Source organism: Hydra viridissima, unplaced genomic scaffold (genome assembly GCF_058129835.1).
Source record: "Hydra viridissima isolate aposymbiotic clone 2 unplaced genomic scaffold, HvirCarnegie_v1 scaffold_5, whole genome shotgun sequence".
Lineage (NCBI taxonomy): Eukaryota > Metazoa > Cnidaria > Hydrozoa > Anthoathecata > Hydridae > Hydra > Hydra viridissima.
Genome location: NW_028324304.1, coordinates 11,611,486 through 11,630,628, shown reverse-complemented (window position 1 = coordinate 11,630,628; position 19,143 = coordinate 11,611,486). Strand labels below are relative to the sequence as shown.

The 19,143-nt window shown below is 28.8% G+C and overlaps 1 protein-coding gene and 1 long non-coding RNA gene across 3 annotated transcripts; both read left to right on the top strand.

Annotated features, from left to right (window-relative positions):
* The first annotated feature begins 2,122 nt into the window (after positions 1–2,122).
* LOC149888690 (uncharacterized) lies at positions 2,123–5,995 on the top strand. Of its 2 annotated transcripts, XR_016452770.1 has the most exons (4): positions 2,123–3,546; positions 3,869–3,963; positions 4,905–4,966; positions 5,825–5,995. It is a non-coding gene; the product is annotated as an uncharacterized LOC149888690 (long non-coding RNA). The 2 variants fall into 2 exon arrangements; XR_016452769.1 differs by lacking the exon at positions 2,123–3,546 and having other exon boundaries at positions 3,568–3,963; positions 5,825–5,992.
* A 3,720-nt stretch (positions 5,996–9,715) lies between these two features.
* Positions 9,716–12,687, top strand: LOC145191488 (uncharacterized). Its single transcript, XM_090087901.1, has 2 exons — positions 9,716–9,817; positions 10,169–12,687. The coding sequence occupies exon 2, from the start codon at positions 10,184–10,186 to the stop codon at positions 11,675–11,677; it is 1,494 nt and encodes a 497-aa protein (XP_089944027.1). The 5' UTR covers positions 9,716–9,817; positions 10,169–10,183; the 3' UTR covers positions 11,678–12,687.
* Positions 12,688–19,143: the final 6,456 nt, after the last annotated feature.

Here is a 19,143-nt window from a genome sequence, read left to right as displayed (position 1 = left end):
CCTTGAAATATTTTACATTTTTTGCGGATATTTTGAATGTTTTATTAACTATATTGTTAAATTATTCATTTGAATAACTAGAAAGTTTTGGAAGAATATTTTTTTTAAACATCAACAGGTAATTTTATTATAAATTTGATTGTTTTTATTAAAAAACAAAAAAACTTTAAGTTATGTCAAAAGTGCTAACCTTTCATCAATGATTTCATACATTTCTGGAAGACTTCTTTTAAAATATTTTAGTTATGCAACTAAATGAAGTTAGCACATTTTTTATTTACCAGATTTCAAAAACGACAATGGTATCTTGCGATTGAAATCCCGAAATCCTGGGAATCCGGTCTTTTTTATGATCCCGAAATCTCGGGATTGTCTAACATCAATCCCGGGATTCCCTATAAAATCGAACAAAACAAAGCGCAATGAAAAAAATATATAAAAAATAATAGTAATTTTGCGTATCAAAAAAATTATTTTTATTTAGTATAAATTGTAAAAAGTATTGTATTTTCAGTTGTTTAATAAAATATGATATCGAAAAGGATTGATTCAGAGAAAAGCAAAAGTGAAAATCTTCGCACTATGTCATGTTGGTTAGCATATACACTAAAAATTGCATACGATTTGATTTAAATAATAGATTTGTAAGTAATGAAAAATATTATTATTATATGCTTGCTTGCGATACCCAGACTTTGTATCATTATATATTACGGTTTATATTTATTTTAATTCGTTACATAATACAAACTAACGTTGTTTCTAAAAAGTTATTTACGTAAACACTTTTAAAATATTCGCGTTAAATTAGTTAGATTTTTTATTACCTTAGTTACTATTGTTAATAATTTTTAATATCTTATTTACTATTGTCAGTTCTTTTAAACTGAAGAAAAGCGCGTTTCTTATAAGGTAGAATCCTAAAATTAAAAATTAAATCAGCATGTCCTATGTGGATCTTACAATTAAAAGAAACTCAGCTGTTTGGCCTTTGATGAAAAAGGCCAAATAGAGATATGTAAATTCCCAAACTGCAAGAAGATTTTAAATATTGGTGGTGGGTCAACAAAAGGACTTCATACACACATGTTGTCGGTGCATAATGTGAAGGTCGAAATTCCAACCCAATCTAATATTACCGGAGAATGCACACCAAATAAACCACCAAAAAAAAATCTAAGCCACTAACAGAATACTTATCGATTTATGAAAGGGAAGATAAAACACTTCGTGCTACACTTGCTTGTTTAACGGCGTTTGATGTGATTTGTTCTTCAACAGACTTAGGTGCCGCTCTAACTACTATAGGAATTACGTCAGTTAACACAATTCGTAATCATGTAGTAGAGTAAGCCAAAAAAATAAGATTAGGTTTAGTTCATCAAATTGAAGTGCGCAAGAAAACGGAATTCGTGTGTTAGAGAGATTTTCTTTGTCTTTTGATGAATGGACGTCATTTCGAAATCATGAATATAAACGTTCACGGACAAAACTCTCATTTCTGGAGTTTAGTGCGAATAACAGATTCAATACTAGCAGAAAAGTACATTGAACTATTAGAAAAAAGACTTAAAGACCATAGTCTTGATCTATACAGCAACATTGTAGCTATAATGACCGACGGAGCTAGTGTTATTAAAAAAGTTGGCAGGATGCTGCCTGCTAACCAACAATTATGTTTTGCTCACGGCATACAACTTGCTGTAATTGGTGTTCTTTATAAAAAGAAAAAATTCGATGCAAATCAACCAGATTTTAACAATAAATTTTCTGACAGTGATTCATCCGAGAATGAGGACATTGAGGAAGATTTGTTGGACTACAATCATGAAAATGTAATACCTAAAATTGAAATAAATAAAAAAGTACGCAAACTATACTAGAATTTAGACGATCACCTACCAAGAACGACATCTTACAAAAATATATTAAGGCTGAATTTGGAATACAACTGTCTTTAATAATGGACTGCAAGACACGGTGGAGCAGCCTTCTGTTAATGCTTGAACGATTTTACAAAGTAAAAAATCATTTATTGATATTTACCCAGTGCAAGATAATTCTAAAGCTCTGTCACATGATGAAGTGACAATATTATCAGAGATTATTACACCTTTCCCAGTCGGCATATCTAGTATTGTAAATACTCGGAGTATTGATCGCGTGTAACATACCGCCGTTGATACCAGAAAAATACGCATTTAGTTTTAAGTTTCGAATTCGAGTTCAATACTACTTATTTATCAAAAATACGTATTATATAATATTTGATCAAAATCGGGTACGATATCGTACCCGAAATTTGATCAAGTATCAACATATAATGGTTAAACGAAAATTTTTGCTTTAAAGCGTATGCTTAAACTAAAATTGCAAAAGCAAAATTTAGATTAAAAAGGTTTCTCTTGAGAAATTTAGTAAAAAGCTTGTCTTGAATGAAAAGGAATCGTCAGGAATACATGAAAAGTTATATGAAGAGATATCGTTCTGCTAAAGTAGTATCACATATCTCCAGTACAGTTTTTACTGAGTATCAGTGCAATATTTACTTATTTTTATCAGATATAGATTATAAATAGAATTTTTTGTTCTGTTTTAGAAAATTTAGAAAAATAAATTAAAATTTCGAGCCAACACTGACATTTTATTGTTGTTAAACGTTAAATTTTGTTATGAGGATTGCAGTTCTTTATCTGTTTTTTGTTCTTTATTCGATAAGTATTTGATTTAAATTAAAAATGATTATAATTTGATATTTTATTACAAAATATGTCTTTATATATGAATATATATATGAATCTTTTTAGATTTTTTCATGTTATTTTTAAATTTTTTGTTCGCGCAGTTCAAGTTATATATGTTGATAGTTTGCATATATGTTTATATTATGTTCAAAGTTAAAAAGTTTTTGATAAATATATATATGTGGTAATATGTGTTATGCAATTGTTTTATAAATGTGTTTTTAAAATAGTATAAAATGTATCTGTTGTGTATATAAATATTATATGAGGTGTTTATACATGTTATATAAAGTTAAATAAATATATTCTGTTTTATAGTTAGTATATATGTTTATATTATGTTGTTTACATGTTTTCAAATTTTGTGACTTGGCAAACGTGTTGAGCAAGATTTTGCATAAAGTTGTTATTTATGTTACTAATGTTGTTACATTTGGCATACCTTTATGTTGGTGTCTATTGTTAAAAATTATAAGTGGTTTTATTATTGAAACTCACTGCTTTTAATTATTTACTAAAAGGCCTTCAAGAAAAATCATTTTGCCTTATATACATTTTGTTTATATCTCAACCTGAATTTTTAGAACCATAGCGTAGCAACATGAATTGTTTTCTAAAAGCTATCATGAAATAACAGTATTTAACAACTACTACTCTCTTATCATGACAATTTATCTCTATCAGATATATTGATTTATGATTCATATATGTTTTTCTTTGTATTTACTTATCCACTTATCCATCACATTTTTTCATTTCAGATTTATCATATGATTTATACAATATAAAAGAGCGAATAAATGTAAATTTACATGAATTTTTTAAAAACATCTGCTAATAATTAGTCCAGTCAATTTTCAAACTTCAATGTTGCATATGTCATTTTTAAGTAGTTTCTAGGCTTTTCTAAATGTGTTTTCTAAAGATCTGCAAGCAAATTTGAGCTGAAAATTCTTTTTTTAGCTTTTAAGGAGAATTGGCGCTATTCTTTGTTTAATTTAATTTGCTTAAATAAAGTAGTTCTAATAAATAAATGTTTGTTTGTTCTTGGTTTTTTACTTATCTGTTTTCAGATTCTTATAAACTAGGAAACTCAGCTAAGCAAGTTTTGTTTTATTTTTTAGTGCAATCGGAAAGAGCTGAAAGTTATTTTAGAGCAATTGAAAAGAACTGAAGTGTTTTTTAGTTACTTCACACAGTGTAACTGATACTGATTTGAGTAAGCTTACTATTTTCTTTTATTTTATATTGGATTTATTTTATATTAGATATATACTTTATGCATTTAACATGAAAACTGACTGTAATCTGTTGACATGAAAGTTTATAAACATAAATCTGCCTACATTTCAGTATATTTTATATTTCTCTGTAACTATATAAATATTCTTTCTTAGAAAAAATAACAGAATAGAAAAAATAAAAAAATTTCTTTAGAAAGTAGTTAGAAAAATGATATTTTTCCATTGTGCATTGCAGTCTAGATTCTTTGTTGAATTAAAAATAATTGATGTAAATAAATATTGTTTAATTTTTTTGGTAAACGACTTATGTATATAAGCATATAAAAAGATATGGACTTCAATAAATCCTAAGTTTAAGTAAAGTCTTTGATTAGAGAAGATCACAATTTATAAGATTCCTTTACGTTCATTTGTTCAGTTGCAACAATAGTAAGATTACTGGTAATATGTTTAATGATAATAGTGAAATTGAAATAGATAGTATTAGGCTCAATGAAGTTATTAATATAAATGCTAATAGGAAACTTAAAAAAAGTTGTCAAATGAAAAAAATAGATCTAGGCAGGATGAAATTAATCATTGTTAAAATGTAAGAAGTGCTGCTCGGTGAGCAGAAAAATTACTTGACAGAATTCAGTGTCAAGAAGTGTTAATGCCTGTTAATTTGATTTTACTTTAGACACTTTAGAACAACATAAAGCATGAGTTTAACTATTTATAGTAACAATTAACACTTTTAAATTTAAATAATTTAAATTTTTTTACAATTTCTATCATAATGATGTTCTTTTTTTCTTTTTCTTTTTTTTTAGTTTGTTTTCCCTTTGTCATCTCTTGATTAGTTAGCTTACTGTTGAAACATGGTTTTAATTTTGTAAATTTAGTATGATGTAATATTTACTCTATCAATCATTAGTCAACAGTTAAAGAGAAGCTGGAGCTTAATTAAGAAATGCTGGAAATTAGCTTTTAATCAAGGTAAAAATAATTTTGTTTACTAATAACATAATAACACCAGTTACTACTATTTATTCTGTGTTTTTTTACTTTCGTTGACATGCTGCTTTAGAAACACTTTCTTTCTCTCCTTCTCTCTGTAAGATGATAGGGAGATTTAATAAAGCTTATGTAATTACTGAGCTCATATATATTTCTTAATACCACAAATGATAATGACCATTTATAAGAAATATTTTACGAGTTGCTTACTATTTTATGATATAGTTGCTCAAATTGTTTAACTATAATTGTCCCTTAATTGTTCAAATATTGTAATAAATAAAAACTTTTTAGTCCAAGTATTTAAGTTAATAAAATATCTTGTTAAGTTGTGGTGTTATTTGCTAGTGTTACTACATTGTGTTATCTAGCCTTTTTATAATATTATTATTATTATTATTATTATTATTATTATTATTATTATTATTATTATTATTATTATTATTATTATTATTATTATTATTATTATTATTATTATTATCATTATTATTATTATTATTATTATTATTATTATTATTATTATTATTATTATTATTATTATTATTATTATTATTACCATCATCATCATCATTATTATTATTATTATTATTATTACTATTATTATTATTATTATTATTATTATTATTATTATTATTATTATTATTATCATCATCATCATCATTATTATTATTATTATTATTATTATTATTATTATTATTATTATTATTATTATTATTATTATTATTATTATTATTATTATTATTATTATTATTATCCTAATTCAACTAACAATATAATGCAAATAGGGCTTTTGTAATTAAAAATTTTAATTTTTTTTTTTTTCATTTCTTTTTTTAGGTATTTGCAGGCTTAACTTGACTTCCCTTTTCTGGTACCTGTGTTGTGACAGATTTTAAAAAGAGCTCAACTGATGTTAAAGCGGTCTTTATGTCGTTAACTTTAAGCAATGACGTTGCTGATAGGGAGTCAAAGTTAAAAGATTTATAGATAAAATATTTACTTAATTTTTTAGATAATATATCAAGTTGTTAATGTCTTTTTATTGATAATAATGATTTAATAACTCATAATCCGTATTACGGGTTGTTTACTGCTAGTCATTATCATTATGTTATGAATTCATTTTAGTTAATAAAATTGTATTGAATATTCTTTGATTATCGTGTTTTTATACGTGTTTATAAGAGTTTGATACTCAGTAGGCGTCGTATTGTATACCTGTCTTAATACGCATCTGACGTCTATTTTTAACGCGCGTTCGACACGATGAAATGGCTAACGTATATTCGTAAATAACGCGTATTCTGGAAAGTTTTAAATGCGCATGTAATACCAGGAAAAATATCGTATTGAATATTCTCTGGTTATCGTGTTTTACACGTGTTTACAAGAGTTTCAAATGCGAGTTTGATACTCAGTAGGCATCGTATTGCATACCTATCATAATACGCATCTAATGCGTATTTCTAATGCGTGTTCGACACGATAAAATGGCTAACATACATACCACAACGATACGTATTTAAACGAGTTTCTAATGCGCATTTACAACTAAATATGCCGACTGGGTTAGTTCCCATTAAAGCAACGGTTGAAGCAATATGTCGTCGAGATTCTAACCTATTTACAGCCGAAATTGCTATTAATTTTTATGCTTACAAAATTAAAAGATGCTAACAATAATACAAGCAAAGAAATGCGTAGAGCTTTAATGACTCGCATGCATCAAAGCCGAACCGATATGAGTGGACTTCTACAATACCTGCATAACGTTGAAGTCGATGAGGAAATAATTACAGTGTCTTCTTCATTTAAATATCGAAAACTTTCGGTAAATTGCTGGAATGATTAAATGCTTCCAATCCTGCTCTAGTAAGAGCGTCAATTGAGTCTGACATGCTGGATTTGATTGAGGAACCTGAAATAACACCTGAGTCTGAAAGAAATATTTTAAGTATTGAAAAGGAACTTGATCGTGTTATTAAAGAAGGACAATCACAAATACAACCAATTAGAAATGAAACATTGTCATCAAAAATTCAAAAAGAAATGACACTATTTGAAAATGTTGGTACACGTGTCGATTATTTAGAAAGAGTTTATTCTTTTCTAATGACCTTGAAACCGACGAGTGTCGAGGCAGAGCGGGCATTTTCTTCCGCTGGACTGTTCAATACAAAAATTCGTAATCGTTTGGGCGATGAAACTTTGGACACATTATGCTTCCTGAAGTCGCATTTCGAAGCACAAAAAACATAACAAATCTCCTTATTTTTAACATAATTTTTTAACATTAATTAACATGTAAAATTTAGTTAACATGTTAAATTAAATTCATTTAATAAATATATTTTTAGTTAGATGTAATGTTTTAATTCTACTTAATACTATATAGATGTTGTATCTGCTTTTCAAATCCCGGGATTGAAAAAGACCTCCGGTATTGCAATCCCTAATGGTTTCATTCTTGAAAATATTTAATTCATTTGACTTGTTTTTTTGTTTTGGTTTAGTTAAAGTAAAAATGAAGCAGATTGAGTAAAATGGCGAAAAATAAAATTGTAAAAGTACTGAATTGAGTTATTTCAACAATTTATTGCAGCTAAAAAATCAGTGAAACTGAACTTATACAACCTTAGAAGGTATAAATTCAACAAGATTGTCTTTTACTTTCAACAAGTTTAGGAGTATTATTTACTTCATAAAAAACTTGTGACAACCAGGGTCGGACTGGCTTGAAAAACGGCCCGGGAAATTTGGTCACGGCGGCCCACTTCATTGTATGTTGCATATATTTAATATATATATATATATATATATATACAGTGGTTTTCATAAATTTAGACGCACTCATTTTTTTTTTACATATATGTAAGAAAATGCTTAAGATAAAAATAAAATAAAAGTGCTACCGCTATGTTTGATAAATAATTTAATAGAGGAAGTGAAACTCTATTATAAAGTACCTTAATTTTTTTTACAGGATGTTTATTACTCATTTTATACAAATTAACACAAAAAAGTTAATTGATAAGCTTGATTTTATTTTATTCATAAATTTAGACGCACAATCAAAAAAGTCTTATACCTTGTTAGTTGATTGTATTTAGTAATTTTTAATTTAATGTAATTAGTAGTTTTTTCCCATATTTCTCATTAATAGGCCTAAATTAATTGATTTTGTCAAAAAACCCTATATAAATATAACTTACCTGGAATTAGTTAATCATTATTTAATAAATAAACAAAAGTTAAGTTAGTTTTGCACTAAAAAGACGCGAAACATGGGCAAAAGACGTATCACTCAAGCTGAAAGATGGCAAATTATTGCTCACATCAAAGAAGGAACCAAAAGTAATAGAGAAATTGCCAGGTTAATTGGAGTCTCTAAGAAATGCGTTCGGACAACGAAGCGAAACTTTCTTCACACTAGTGGTGCCAGCGAGAAAACGAGGCCAGGTAGACCCTTGTCAACCACCAGAAAGGACGATAGTGCCCTTTTTAGAGCTGTCAGAGCTAATCCAAGAATTAGTTACAAAGAATTGAACATAGAATTTAATACAAATCAAAATACATCTATTTCTAAAAGCACAGTCCGTCGAATACTTATCAAATACAAGATTGGAGTCTACTCTGCTTTGAAGAAACCGCTCTTGCGTCCATATAATAAACAAAGGAGACTAAAATGGTGTCGTAAAAGAAGGTATTGGACAACAGAACAATGGAAAAACATTACGTGGAGTAATGAGAGTAACTTTGAGCTGATCAATCGCAAATCTAACATAACAGTCAAAAGAATGGCTCACGAAAAGTATTACACCAGGCACATTAGACCGACTGTACAAAGTGGAGGAGGTTCGATAGGAATCTGGTCATGCTTCAATTACAAAGATGTTGGTATGTGCCAAACATACACCGGAAGAATCAACTCCATAATATACGTAGAAGTACTGGAAAACAAACTCCACCAATTGACCTGTTTATGCTCAATGATAAACCATGGAAACTTCAACAAGATGGCGCTACTGCACATACTGCATACTATACAAAGAAGTGGTTCAACGATAATAATATCAAGGCAACACCGTGGCCTCCATACTCACCTGATTTGAACCCAATTGAAAACATTTGGGCTTGAATTGACCGTGAATTGGCAAAGGTTCAAATTTCCACATTGGCAAGCTGAAGGACATCCTTAAGGAGACTTGGTATAGGGTCCCAGAAGCGATTTGCAAAAATCTTGTTGAGTCTATGCCTAGAAGAGTTCTTAGTTGTATTAAAGCAAAATGCGGATACACAAAATAGTGATTGGTTCATAAATTACGCCTCCTAATGTATCGTGCGTCTAAATTTATGAACAATTTTTTTTGTCTTATTTTTTTAATACCATGTAGTTGTACCTAAGTATTACTTAGTGTTTGTATTTTTTTTTTGTAAATTTTTTTAAATTTTGTATTCTGTATGTCATATATCAGAACGCACTTTTTTTTGCGTATTGCGTATTGAGTATATTACTCATATCATACTCAATACGCAACTCAACGTACGCAATTTCTTTGAGTATAATACTCAATATGCAACTCATAGTACGCATTTTTATTGAGTAGCAATACGCAATACGCAACTCATAATACGCATATTTTTTGAGTATTTTGCGTAAAAAATACGCAATTTTTTTTAGTGTAAAATATAAATTAGCTGTTAAAGTATATATTTTTTTACAAATAACAAACAAAAACACTAAATTATAATTTAACCATTATAATTTGTTTTTTAAGATAAATTATTAAGGTTTGCGTGTCGAAAATCACGTCTTGAAGCCTCTAGGGAGTAAGTAGCATTGCTTTTAATGACTTTATGAGCTTGTTTCAAATAACAATTTACAATTTGCTGTTTTACAAGTTGATAAACTTTGAGTTGATTTGTTTTGTAAGTTGATAAACTTCTTGCGTTTGTATTTGAAATAATGACTTTTTTTATAATTTTTTGTTACTTTTATGAGGCTATAGATGTATATAAGATGCAAGTATTTATCTTTTTATCTATAGTAAATAAGTTAGATAAATAAAATAAATCATTTTAATCTTTTATCTTATATAAACTAAAGTAATTTATATATGTAATGTAATTTAAACTAGTTTTATAATATTGCTTATTTGCTTAGCAAAAGTTTTATTTTAGATTTTTTGCTTTAACATGTATGGAAGATCCGCCAAACGAAAATTAGGTTCAGACTCTAATGTAAAGAGTTTGAGAAAAAAAAAAGAAAAAAGTATAAATAAAGAAGATAAAGAAAATCAGTCTGTAAATAAACAAATAAATTCTGACAGAAGTAATCGTGCCTTATTGTCGATTGAAAATAGTCAACCATCGTGCAGCGAAAGCATAAGCAATGCTTTATTAACAAATATAAGTATTAAACGATATGTTAAAGAGATTAATGAAATTAAACATAACTTGAAAAACAATAAATTTCCGCGTAAAATTTTCAAATTTGGTGACACTGAAAAAAATTACAGTTCGGTTTTAAACTTTTTTCATTGCCAAGCCGAAATCAATTTTAAGCCCGGAAAGAAAGAAAAATTACATTTTACCTGCATTTATTGCTATAAGGTATTACATGAACCACTAGGTAAAAGTGGTAATTTTTTTAAGCATTTTAATTCCACACAATGTAAGGGCAAAGACGATTTTATGGCTTGGAAAAAGGCTTATGATGATATAAGTCTTGATAATGATGATGACTCGTTGTTAGATGACAATATTATGGATCTAACTAAATATGTAATGTCATCCAATATGGCAACACAAGAGCTAGGTAACATTCATCTAAAAAGACTTTTAGAGCGTCATAAAAATCATTTACCATGCGAGAAGTCTTTTGTCTATAATATAGTTCCTATGGTAGTTGAAAAGGTAAAAAAAACAATCACTAACTGCCTTAGAAAAGCCAAAACTATTACATTAATAGGTGATATCTGGGATGGCCGCCAACTGGCTGATTTTTTTGCCTTATGTTGCCAGGTTACCTTTGCTGATTTCAGTAAAAAGCTAATAGTTCTTGGTCTTCAACGAATGAGTGGCTCACATAATGCTGAAAATATTATATTGGTTTCAGAAGAAATGTTAAATCAATATGATTTCGATAAATCTAAAGTTGACGGTTATGTGAGTGATGGTGGTAAAGCTTTTCTTAGAGCTTTTCCACAAATGCTCAACTATGAATTGGAAAACGGCAATTGGATTGAAGAAGACTTTTGGGAAGAATTGTTTGAGAATGACGACAGTGATGAGAATGATCAGGAACTAAAAGATTCACCTGAAAACAAAATTGTACCTGAAATTAACGAATTGCTTACTGAAGAAATAAATCCAATCCAAAATGATATTAGATTTAGCAAACTATCTAATGAGATTGATGCTGAGATTGATGCTACTGGAATTGATGATGCTGATAATTATGAATTTGGGGATCATAGTATAGTAGATCAATTAGAGTTTGAACTCGGCAGCAGAAAAGTACCTCGTTTTGCATGCACAAACCACAAATTTAATATTTCAATACGTAATACTGTGAGGTCATGCAAACGATTGAAAACTATTTTGTCATTGCTTTGTTCATTTGCTAAAAAAACTCATCAGACAATTCAAATTGCCCGAATATTTCAACAAAAAAAAAACATAGATTAAGAAACGAAAATTTAACTCGTTGGTCATCAAGTTTTTTAATGTTGATTTGTTTTTACAAAGCATATAAAAAAACATTGCTTTGAAACTATTAAATGTCCAGTTACTCAAGCAGAGATTGAATTCTATTTATCATTGATGCTCCCAGCATATAGATTTACGCTTTTGAATCAAAGAAATCGCGTACATATTGGTGACTTGGTACCAAGTTTACATTTATTAATCATGCAATATGAGGAAATATTAATCATGCAATATGAGGCTAAAAAAGATGATAAAAAGAAAAAATTTTGCGAATTGCTGATAACTAATGTAAAAAAACAGTTTGAGCATGAGCTAAACTCTGCTGTTTATGCAGCTGCTGCAGTTTTAAATGTTTCTAAACTTTATCTATGGTATCAAAGACCGATTGCAAAAGCCACAGTCAGTTTGGGACTAAGTTCATTAGTAAACTTGGCAATTGAATTTAATAAAAAAACGAAAAAAACGATTTGACAGTAGTGTTCGGCAAAATCAAATATACGTCAAACCATTAAAGATTTGAATTTGAACTGTTCTTTGAGGGGATAGATTTGAATTTGATTTGACAAATATCTGGAGGATTTGGATTTGATTTTCAAATATTCACTTTGTTCTCAATTTTTGCGTTTGAAAAAAAAACGCCAAATTTTACAGGCCCGCAAACATATATATCACTTTATTCCGGGGTCTTTGCAGTGGTTTCCGGAATGGCGGTCGCCTTTCAATAACGGAAAAAAAAAAAAAAAAAAGAGTTTTTAATTAAAGTTTTTTAATATTAAAGAGAAAGTAAAGAGCATAGAGAAAGAAAAAAAGAAAAGAAATGTAAACAAAGTACAAGATTAAAAGAAAAAACGTAGAAAAAAATATATGTAAAAATCAAAAGAAAAAATTGAAAATACAATTTAACCACAATAAAAATGGAAAAAGTAAAACAATAACGAATCGAAAAACATTCATTGAAAGAAACAATCATTCGAAAAAAGAAAATAATAAAAAAATATAATAATAGCTTGCTTGAAAGCAAAGAATTTTTTTTTTTTAATTTTATTAATTTTCTGTGCGTTTTTGTATATTGTCTCGTATGTTTGTCTATTGTTTGTATTTTCCGTCGTGTATTCAAATTCAAATTTATTTTAATATTCGTTATTCTTATTTTCATTAATTATTTTTCATTATAATAGTTGCTATATGTCATTGTTTACTTTTACGTTTTATCAGTTTTAACTGTTTGTAACTGATATATGAATAAAAATATGCAATATGAATAAAATTTATAGAAATATAGAATTTATAAAAATATGCAATATGAATAAAATTTATAGATTCAGATAACTAAAATTAATAAATGAAATAAGTTAAATAACGTTCAAATATACATCAAATCTTGGAAAGATTTGAATTTGATCTAAATTCAAAATAGGAAGATTTGAATTTGGCCATTTCAAACATTTGACGCATATTTGATCAAACTATTTGAATTTGTGCCGAACACTATTTGACAGCAAGTGGTTCTATTAATAGTTTCTCTCAAAAAAGTGTTCCTGACGATGAAGCCTTTGATCAGTTTTATCAAAGCATAGAATTGGATCAGGTAGAGTACAATAAAAAAAAGAACTTAGCATCGGACACCTAGCTGACAAAGAAAGGAATAACTTTGTAAACATTTTAAGAAACCATAATTTCACCAACAAAACTCATTATGATGCACTTTGGTTTGAGAAAAGAAAAGAATTGCCATATCTTTATAATTTGTGTCTCATGTTTTTTAATATACCGACATCCTCCGCTTATGTTGAACGTTTTTTTAGCATATGTGGTGTAGTTAATCGAAAAAGAGCCGGCAACATGGCCGATGAAACACTAATAAATCGTGCCTTTTTAAAAAGTAACTTAACCATACTTAATGAAATGGCTGAGTGAAAATAATTCTTCAGTTGTTTGAAAATTTTCTTCATTACTTTTATTTTTGTTTATGAATTGAAAATACAGTTTAGAAAAATATAATTTTTTTTTCTCTTTCATTTCGTGTTTCTGTTTGTTCATTATATAAAAAACAATATTACTTTTAGAACAAAATTATATTTTACACTCAAAAAAAAAAAGCAAATTACTCAAAAAAAAATGCGTATTATGAGTTGTGTATTGAGTATTCTACTCAATAAAAATGCGTACTATGAGTTGCGTATTGCGTATTATACTCAAAGAAATTGCGTACGTTGAATTGCGTATTGAGTATGATATGAGTAATATACTCAATACGCAATACGCAAAAAAAAGTGCGTTCTGACGTATGCTGTATGTATTTATCTAATAAATAGAAAAAAAACTAAACCGAAATCTTTTTTCGTTTTTTTTAATTGTTAAAAAACTAAAAATTTAAATTCTCAAATATGAGAGCGTCTAAATTTATGAAAACCACTGTGTATATACATATACAGCTGCGGACAAAACTACGTGAACGATTGCAAATAGTTTTTTTTAATGAAATTTTCAATGTCTTAAAATAAGTTTATAGTTTAATACTAATCCGGTCAAAATAGACAAAAAAATAGTGGTAGATTTGCAATAATTCGCATAGAGCTGAAAATTTGTACATACCTTGAGCACATTATTACAAATAAAGTATTAAAAGTCCCCATCGATCCCATATCTGCAAAAAAAGTTATTCAAGATTTATGACATAAAAAAAGTTGTTTTTTTTTTTTAAAAAAAAAAGGAAAGTTTTTATCATAAAAATAGATCAGACAAAAGCGAACAGCAGTTAAACGCATTTTTGAATAAACTGTTTCGTCGGCTTTTCTTTGAACTTGTATAAGAACAATGAAAAATGCTTTTTTCAAATAATTTTTTCAACGTCTGACTTCCCAAAATTCTGGGAACAAAGTTACGAACGATGAAATACTTTTATTGTTGAACATTCCATTGCAGTTAAGAGTATCGAGCATTATTTTTTATAACGATTGGAACCGTTTAATACTTTTATTAAAATGTCGCAACTATGTTTTATATGTAGTAAACTTTTAATAGCAAGTAAAACTGTTGTTGTTGATCGTGGAATGAAGACTTTGATTCATACAAGTGTTAAAAGAAGTGACAGGTTTTATGAATACCTGAAAGATCTGAAGTCTTGATTCATGTGGTGTGCCGTAAAAAGTATACTCGGAAGAGTACTTTGTTGCAATAAAAAGACAGCAAGATATAGATCAAGTCAGCACATCTGAAAATAGTCCACCTCGTACCAGAGCGCGCGTAAGTGAATCACTTTTTTGTTTAAAAAGATGTTGCTTATTTTGCGGCGATGAAGCAAACGAGGAGGCCGAGAAGAAGAAAGCGAAGAAAGTACGGCGTAAAATTCATAAAGTTGCGATTTGAATTTAAAGAATCAATTCTGAAGGTAGCATGGAATCGTTTTGACGAGGAAGCAAAAAAGGTTACTGCACGCATTGAACATGAATTTGACTTAGTTGCTGCTGAGGATAAATATCATAATACCTGTTATAATTCTTTCTTGAGACCAACCAATGGGTGTAAAATCGGTCGTCCTCAAGATGAATCTACAAATGTTGCGATGGAAGAAATATTTAAATATATTGAAAATAGCGATGACTGCCAGTTTTCATTAGAAGAACTAAAAAATATTTGCAAAAATCCACATTTAGATAACAGAACAATTAAGACACGATTAAAGTTGAAGTTCGGTAATAAAATTATTATCACTGAAAAACCGGGAAAATTAACGTTTATCTGTTTTTTTGACAATCATAGCGATATTCTTAACCAAGCTTGGTATGAGAAGAAAAGCCAAAATAAAGAAGAAGAACGATTTCGAATTTTAAAAACTGCGGCAGCAATCATTCGAGAGGACATTCAATCATTGGTATCTGATAATACCAATTATCCCTTGCCTAGTCAAATGTTTGAAGATATTAACAGCGATATTCCAGAGTCATTGACTTATTTTTTAGAGCAAGTTCTTTTGAAAAATAAACGATGAAAAATTAGAACATTTAAAATTAGTTTGTACAAGTATCAGCCACAGCATTATGTCTGTTTTTAGGCCTAGGTCTTTTAAATCAAAACTGCAATTGGGTCTCTCAGTATTTTTCCATCGACGGTTCCAAACTTCTTATACAAATCTTTTCGTCTTTTGGTTTATGCGCATCCTACAATGACACTTTGATGTATGAGGATAATCATAAACCTCCAACATCTGCTTCTTCAAGTCAACACTTGTATCGAGTATATTATCAAGTTCAAGTATGGCTAGGCAATCAACTGGACCCATCTGACTGGGGTTGGAAATTAGTAGATAATACATTAGAGCCGATTGACACTTTACTTCCACCAGCTCCGGAAAGACTTCTCAACACCATCTTCTGCAATTGCAAAAAGGGTTGTAATGCAAAATGTAGCTGTAAAAAAGTCGGGTTATTATGTTCATCGGTGTGTACTAATTGCCGACGCCAGTCTTGCTCCAACGTTGAATCAAATTCAATAAATGATAATTTTGATGCTATCAATGAGGAGACAATTGATGTATCTTTTTCACATATCCAGCTTGAAAAAGAAGATGACTACGAAGAAGAAGAAAGCGAAGAAAATGCTAATATATAATATATCACAATAATAGGAATATATAATACATAATATGCATTTAATAATATAAAATATATGCAAATATTATATATATATTATTTATATGTATATTGATTTCGTAATATTTATGTTATATTATATGAATATTAATTTCGTAATTTCACAAGAATTGCAATGTCTTTTCTAGCAATATATTTTATATAAAATCGCCCTATACTTAATATATTTTCGCTATATACTTTCTCGTAATATATTCTTGCAATATCTTCTCGCAATATATTTTCGCAAGCATTTCAATATCTCAGGAATAACGATTCTCATAACAATGTATAAAGGCAATTTTATTTAATACTTTTATGATGCAATACTTTTGTTTGATCTTTATTATGATAAAACTTATTAATTGGAAAAAAAGAAAAAACTATTTTTTTTAACCTTTAACATTTAATAACTTTTTTTGCAGATATGGGATCGGTGGGGACTTTTAATATTTTATTTATAATAATATCCTAAAGGTATGTACCAATTTTCAGCTTTATGCGAATTATTGTAAATTGAAATGTTTATTTTGACCGGATTATACTATATATGGTTGGATAGAGCGTTTTTTGCTCTATAAGACTGTGTAAAGTGTATTCTCTAATAATTTGTTTAAAATTAAACATATCTAAATGTTCAAAAAGCATCAAATATTTTGCGCGACAAAACCACGTGAACGATTTATAAAAGCGTCATTTTTGATGCAAATTATATTATATTCACATCGAAATCAGTGCTTTTAAAAATCGTTCATGTGGTTTTGGTATTCTAAGAACTTACAATCATTTAAATTTCTCAAGATTATTCTGTTTAACATCAAAAAATTAAAAAAATTAAACTATAATGGTTCGTCAAACTGATTCAAAAATTGAAAGCTTGGTTTTGCGTTTGCGCAAAGAAGAAAAATGGTCCATTGGGCAAATTGCAGCTCATGTGAAGATGTCAAAAGGTGGAATACATAAAATTATACACCGAGAAAAGAGCAAAAAGATCGTTAAGAAAGGTGGTCGTCCACGTATTACGGATAAGCAGTAATATTCCTTTAATTTCATTTTTTTTAATATTTAATCTTAATAATATTAATGTTAATGTTAATTTTAATGTTTAACATTTTATTTTTTAGTACTGATCGAAAAATTGTGCGAAAATCTCTTGAGAATCCACATTTGACAGCCCCTGAAATTCGTCTGCAAACAGGCATGGAAAACGTAAGCACACGAACGATTCAAAGGCGTTTAAACGAAGGAGGTCTTTATGGGCGCAGACCTGCAAAGAAACCATTCCTTAGGCCCAGGCACGTCAAAGATCGCCTACAGTTCGCTAAAGATCACTTAAACTGGACGGTTGAAAATTGGAAAACAGTTTTGTGGTCGGATGAAAGTAAATTTAACATGGTTTGCAGCGACGGTCGAGGTTATGTTAGGCGTCCAGTAGGTAAAAGATTTGCAAAAGAGTATACAATAGGAACTGTACAATTTGGGGGTGGCAATATAATGGTTTGGGGGTGTTTCTCCTGGGCTGGAATTGGTCCGTTGTACCGTGTAAACGGTATAATGGACCAACTACAGTACAGGGAAATATTATCTAATCAAATGTTGCCACACGCTTTAGAAAAAATGCCTCACAATTGGGTTTATCAACATGATAATGACCCTAAACATACAGCTTTGACTGTAAAAAATTGGCTCATAAATAATAGCATAACGGTTTTGAAGTGGCCTGCCCAATCTCCCGACTTAAATCCAATCGAAAATTTATGGATTGAAGTTGAGCGACGCTTGGGAGGTCGCAAATTTCAAAAACCGGATGAACTTTTTCGAGCCGAACAGTATGAATGGGAGGCATTACCAAAACAGTTACTAGAAACTCTTGTAGAATCTATGCCAAGACGGTGCGAGGCCGTTATCGATTCTAAAGGCTATGCAACTAAATATTAATGTTTGTTTTTTTTTAGAATCTATTATTTGTTGATGTTAGTAAAATTATTCTTTTACGTTTGTATAATCGTTCACGTGGTTTTGTCGCGCAAAATATTTGATGCTTTTTGAACATTTAGATATGTTTAATTTTAAACAAATTATTAGAGAATACACTTTACACAGTCTTATAGAGCAAAAAACGCTCTATCCAACCATATATAGTATTAAACTATAAACTTATTTTAAGACATTGAAAATTTCATTAAAAAAAACTATTTGCAATCGTTCACGTAGTTTTGTCCGCAGCTGTATATATATATATATATATATATATATATATATATATATATATATATATATATATATATATATATATATATATATATATATATATATATATATATATATATATATATATATATATATATATATATAGGGGCGCCGAGAGCCTTCACGCCGCCCATGACATTGACTATGATTAACGCCCTTATTTTTCTAAATTTACCTATATTATATTAGTAAAGCACTAAAACACTGCTGTAAGTTGGAGTCTAGAAATAGTAGACAAAATCGCTATTCAATATTGACTAGTATAGCAACTTTTTCATCGTTTGACTAGTCGATGCTAAGACATCAATTAATGCATCGTTACTAATTCTCGGAAGAAGGTCTTTTTCACAAGACATCAACATGAAGACCGTAAACTTGACTGGCTCATCAAATTTCTTAATCTGTTCAAAATATATTTCGATTTCAAAAATGACCTTTCACAAACAACTTGTAATGAGGATAATGTCAGCACAAATTTGTAAGCCAGAAACAAATTTGAATAAGCAAGACTATGCAAGTTAAACTTCTGGAGGACAAAGTAACAACGAACAGTATATTTTTTGC

Coding starts and splice junctions, on each gene's coding strand:
- LOC145191488 (XM_090087901.1), top strand. CDS start 10,184: ATGTATGGAAGATCCGCCAAACGAAAATTAGGTTCAGACTCTAATGTA.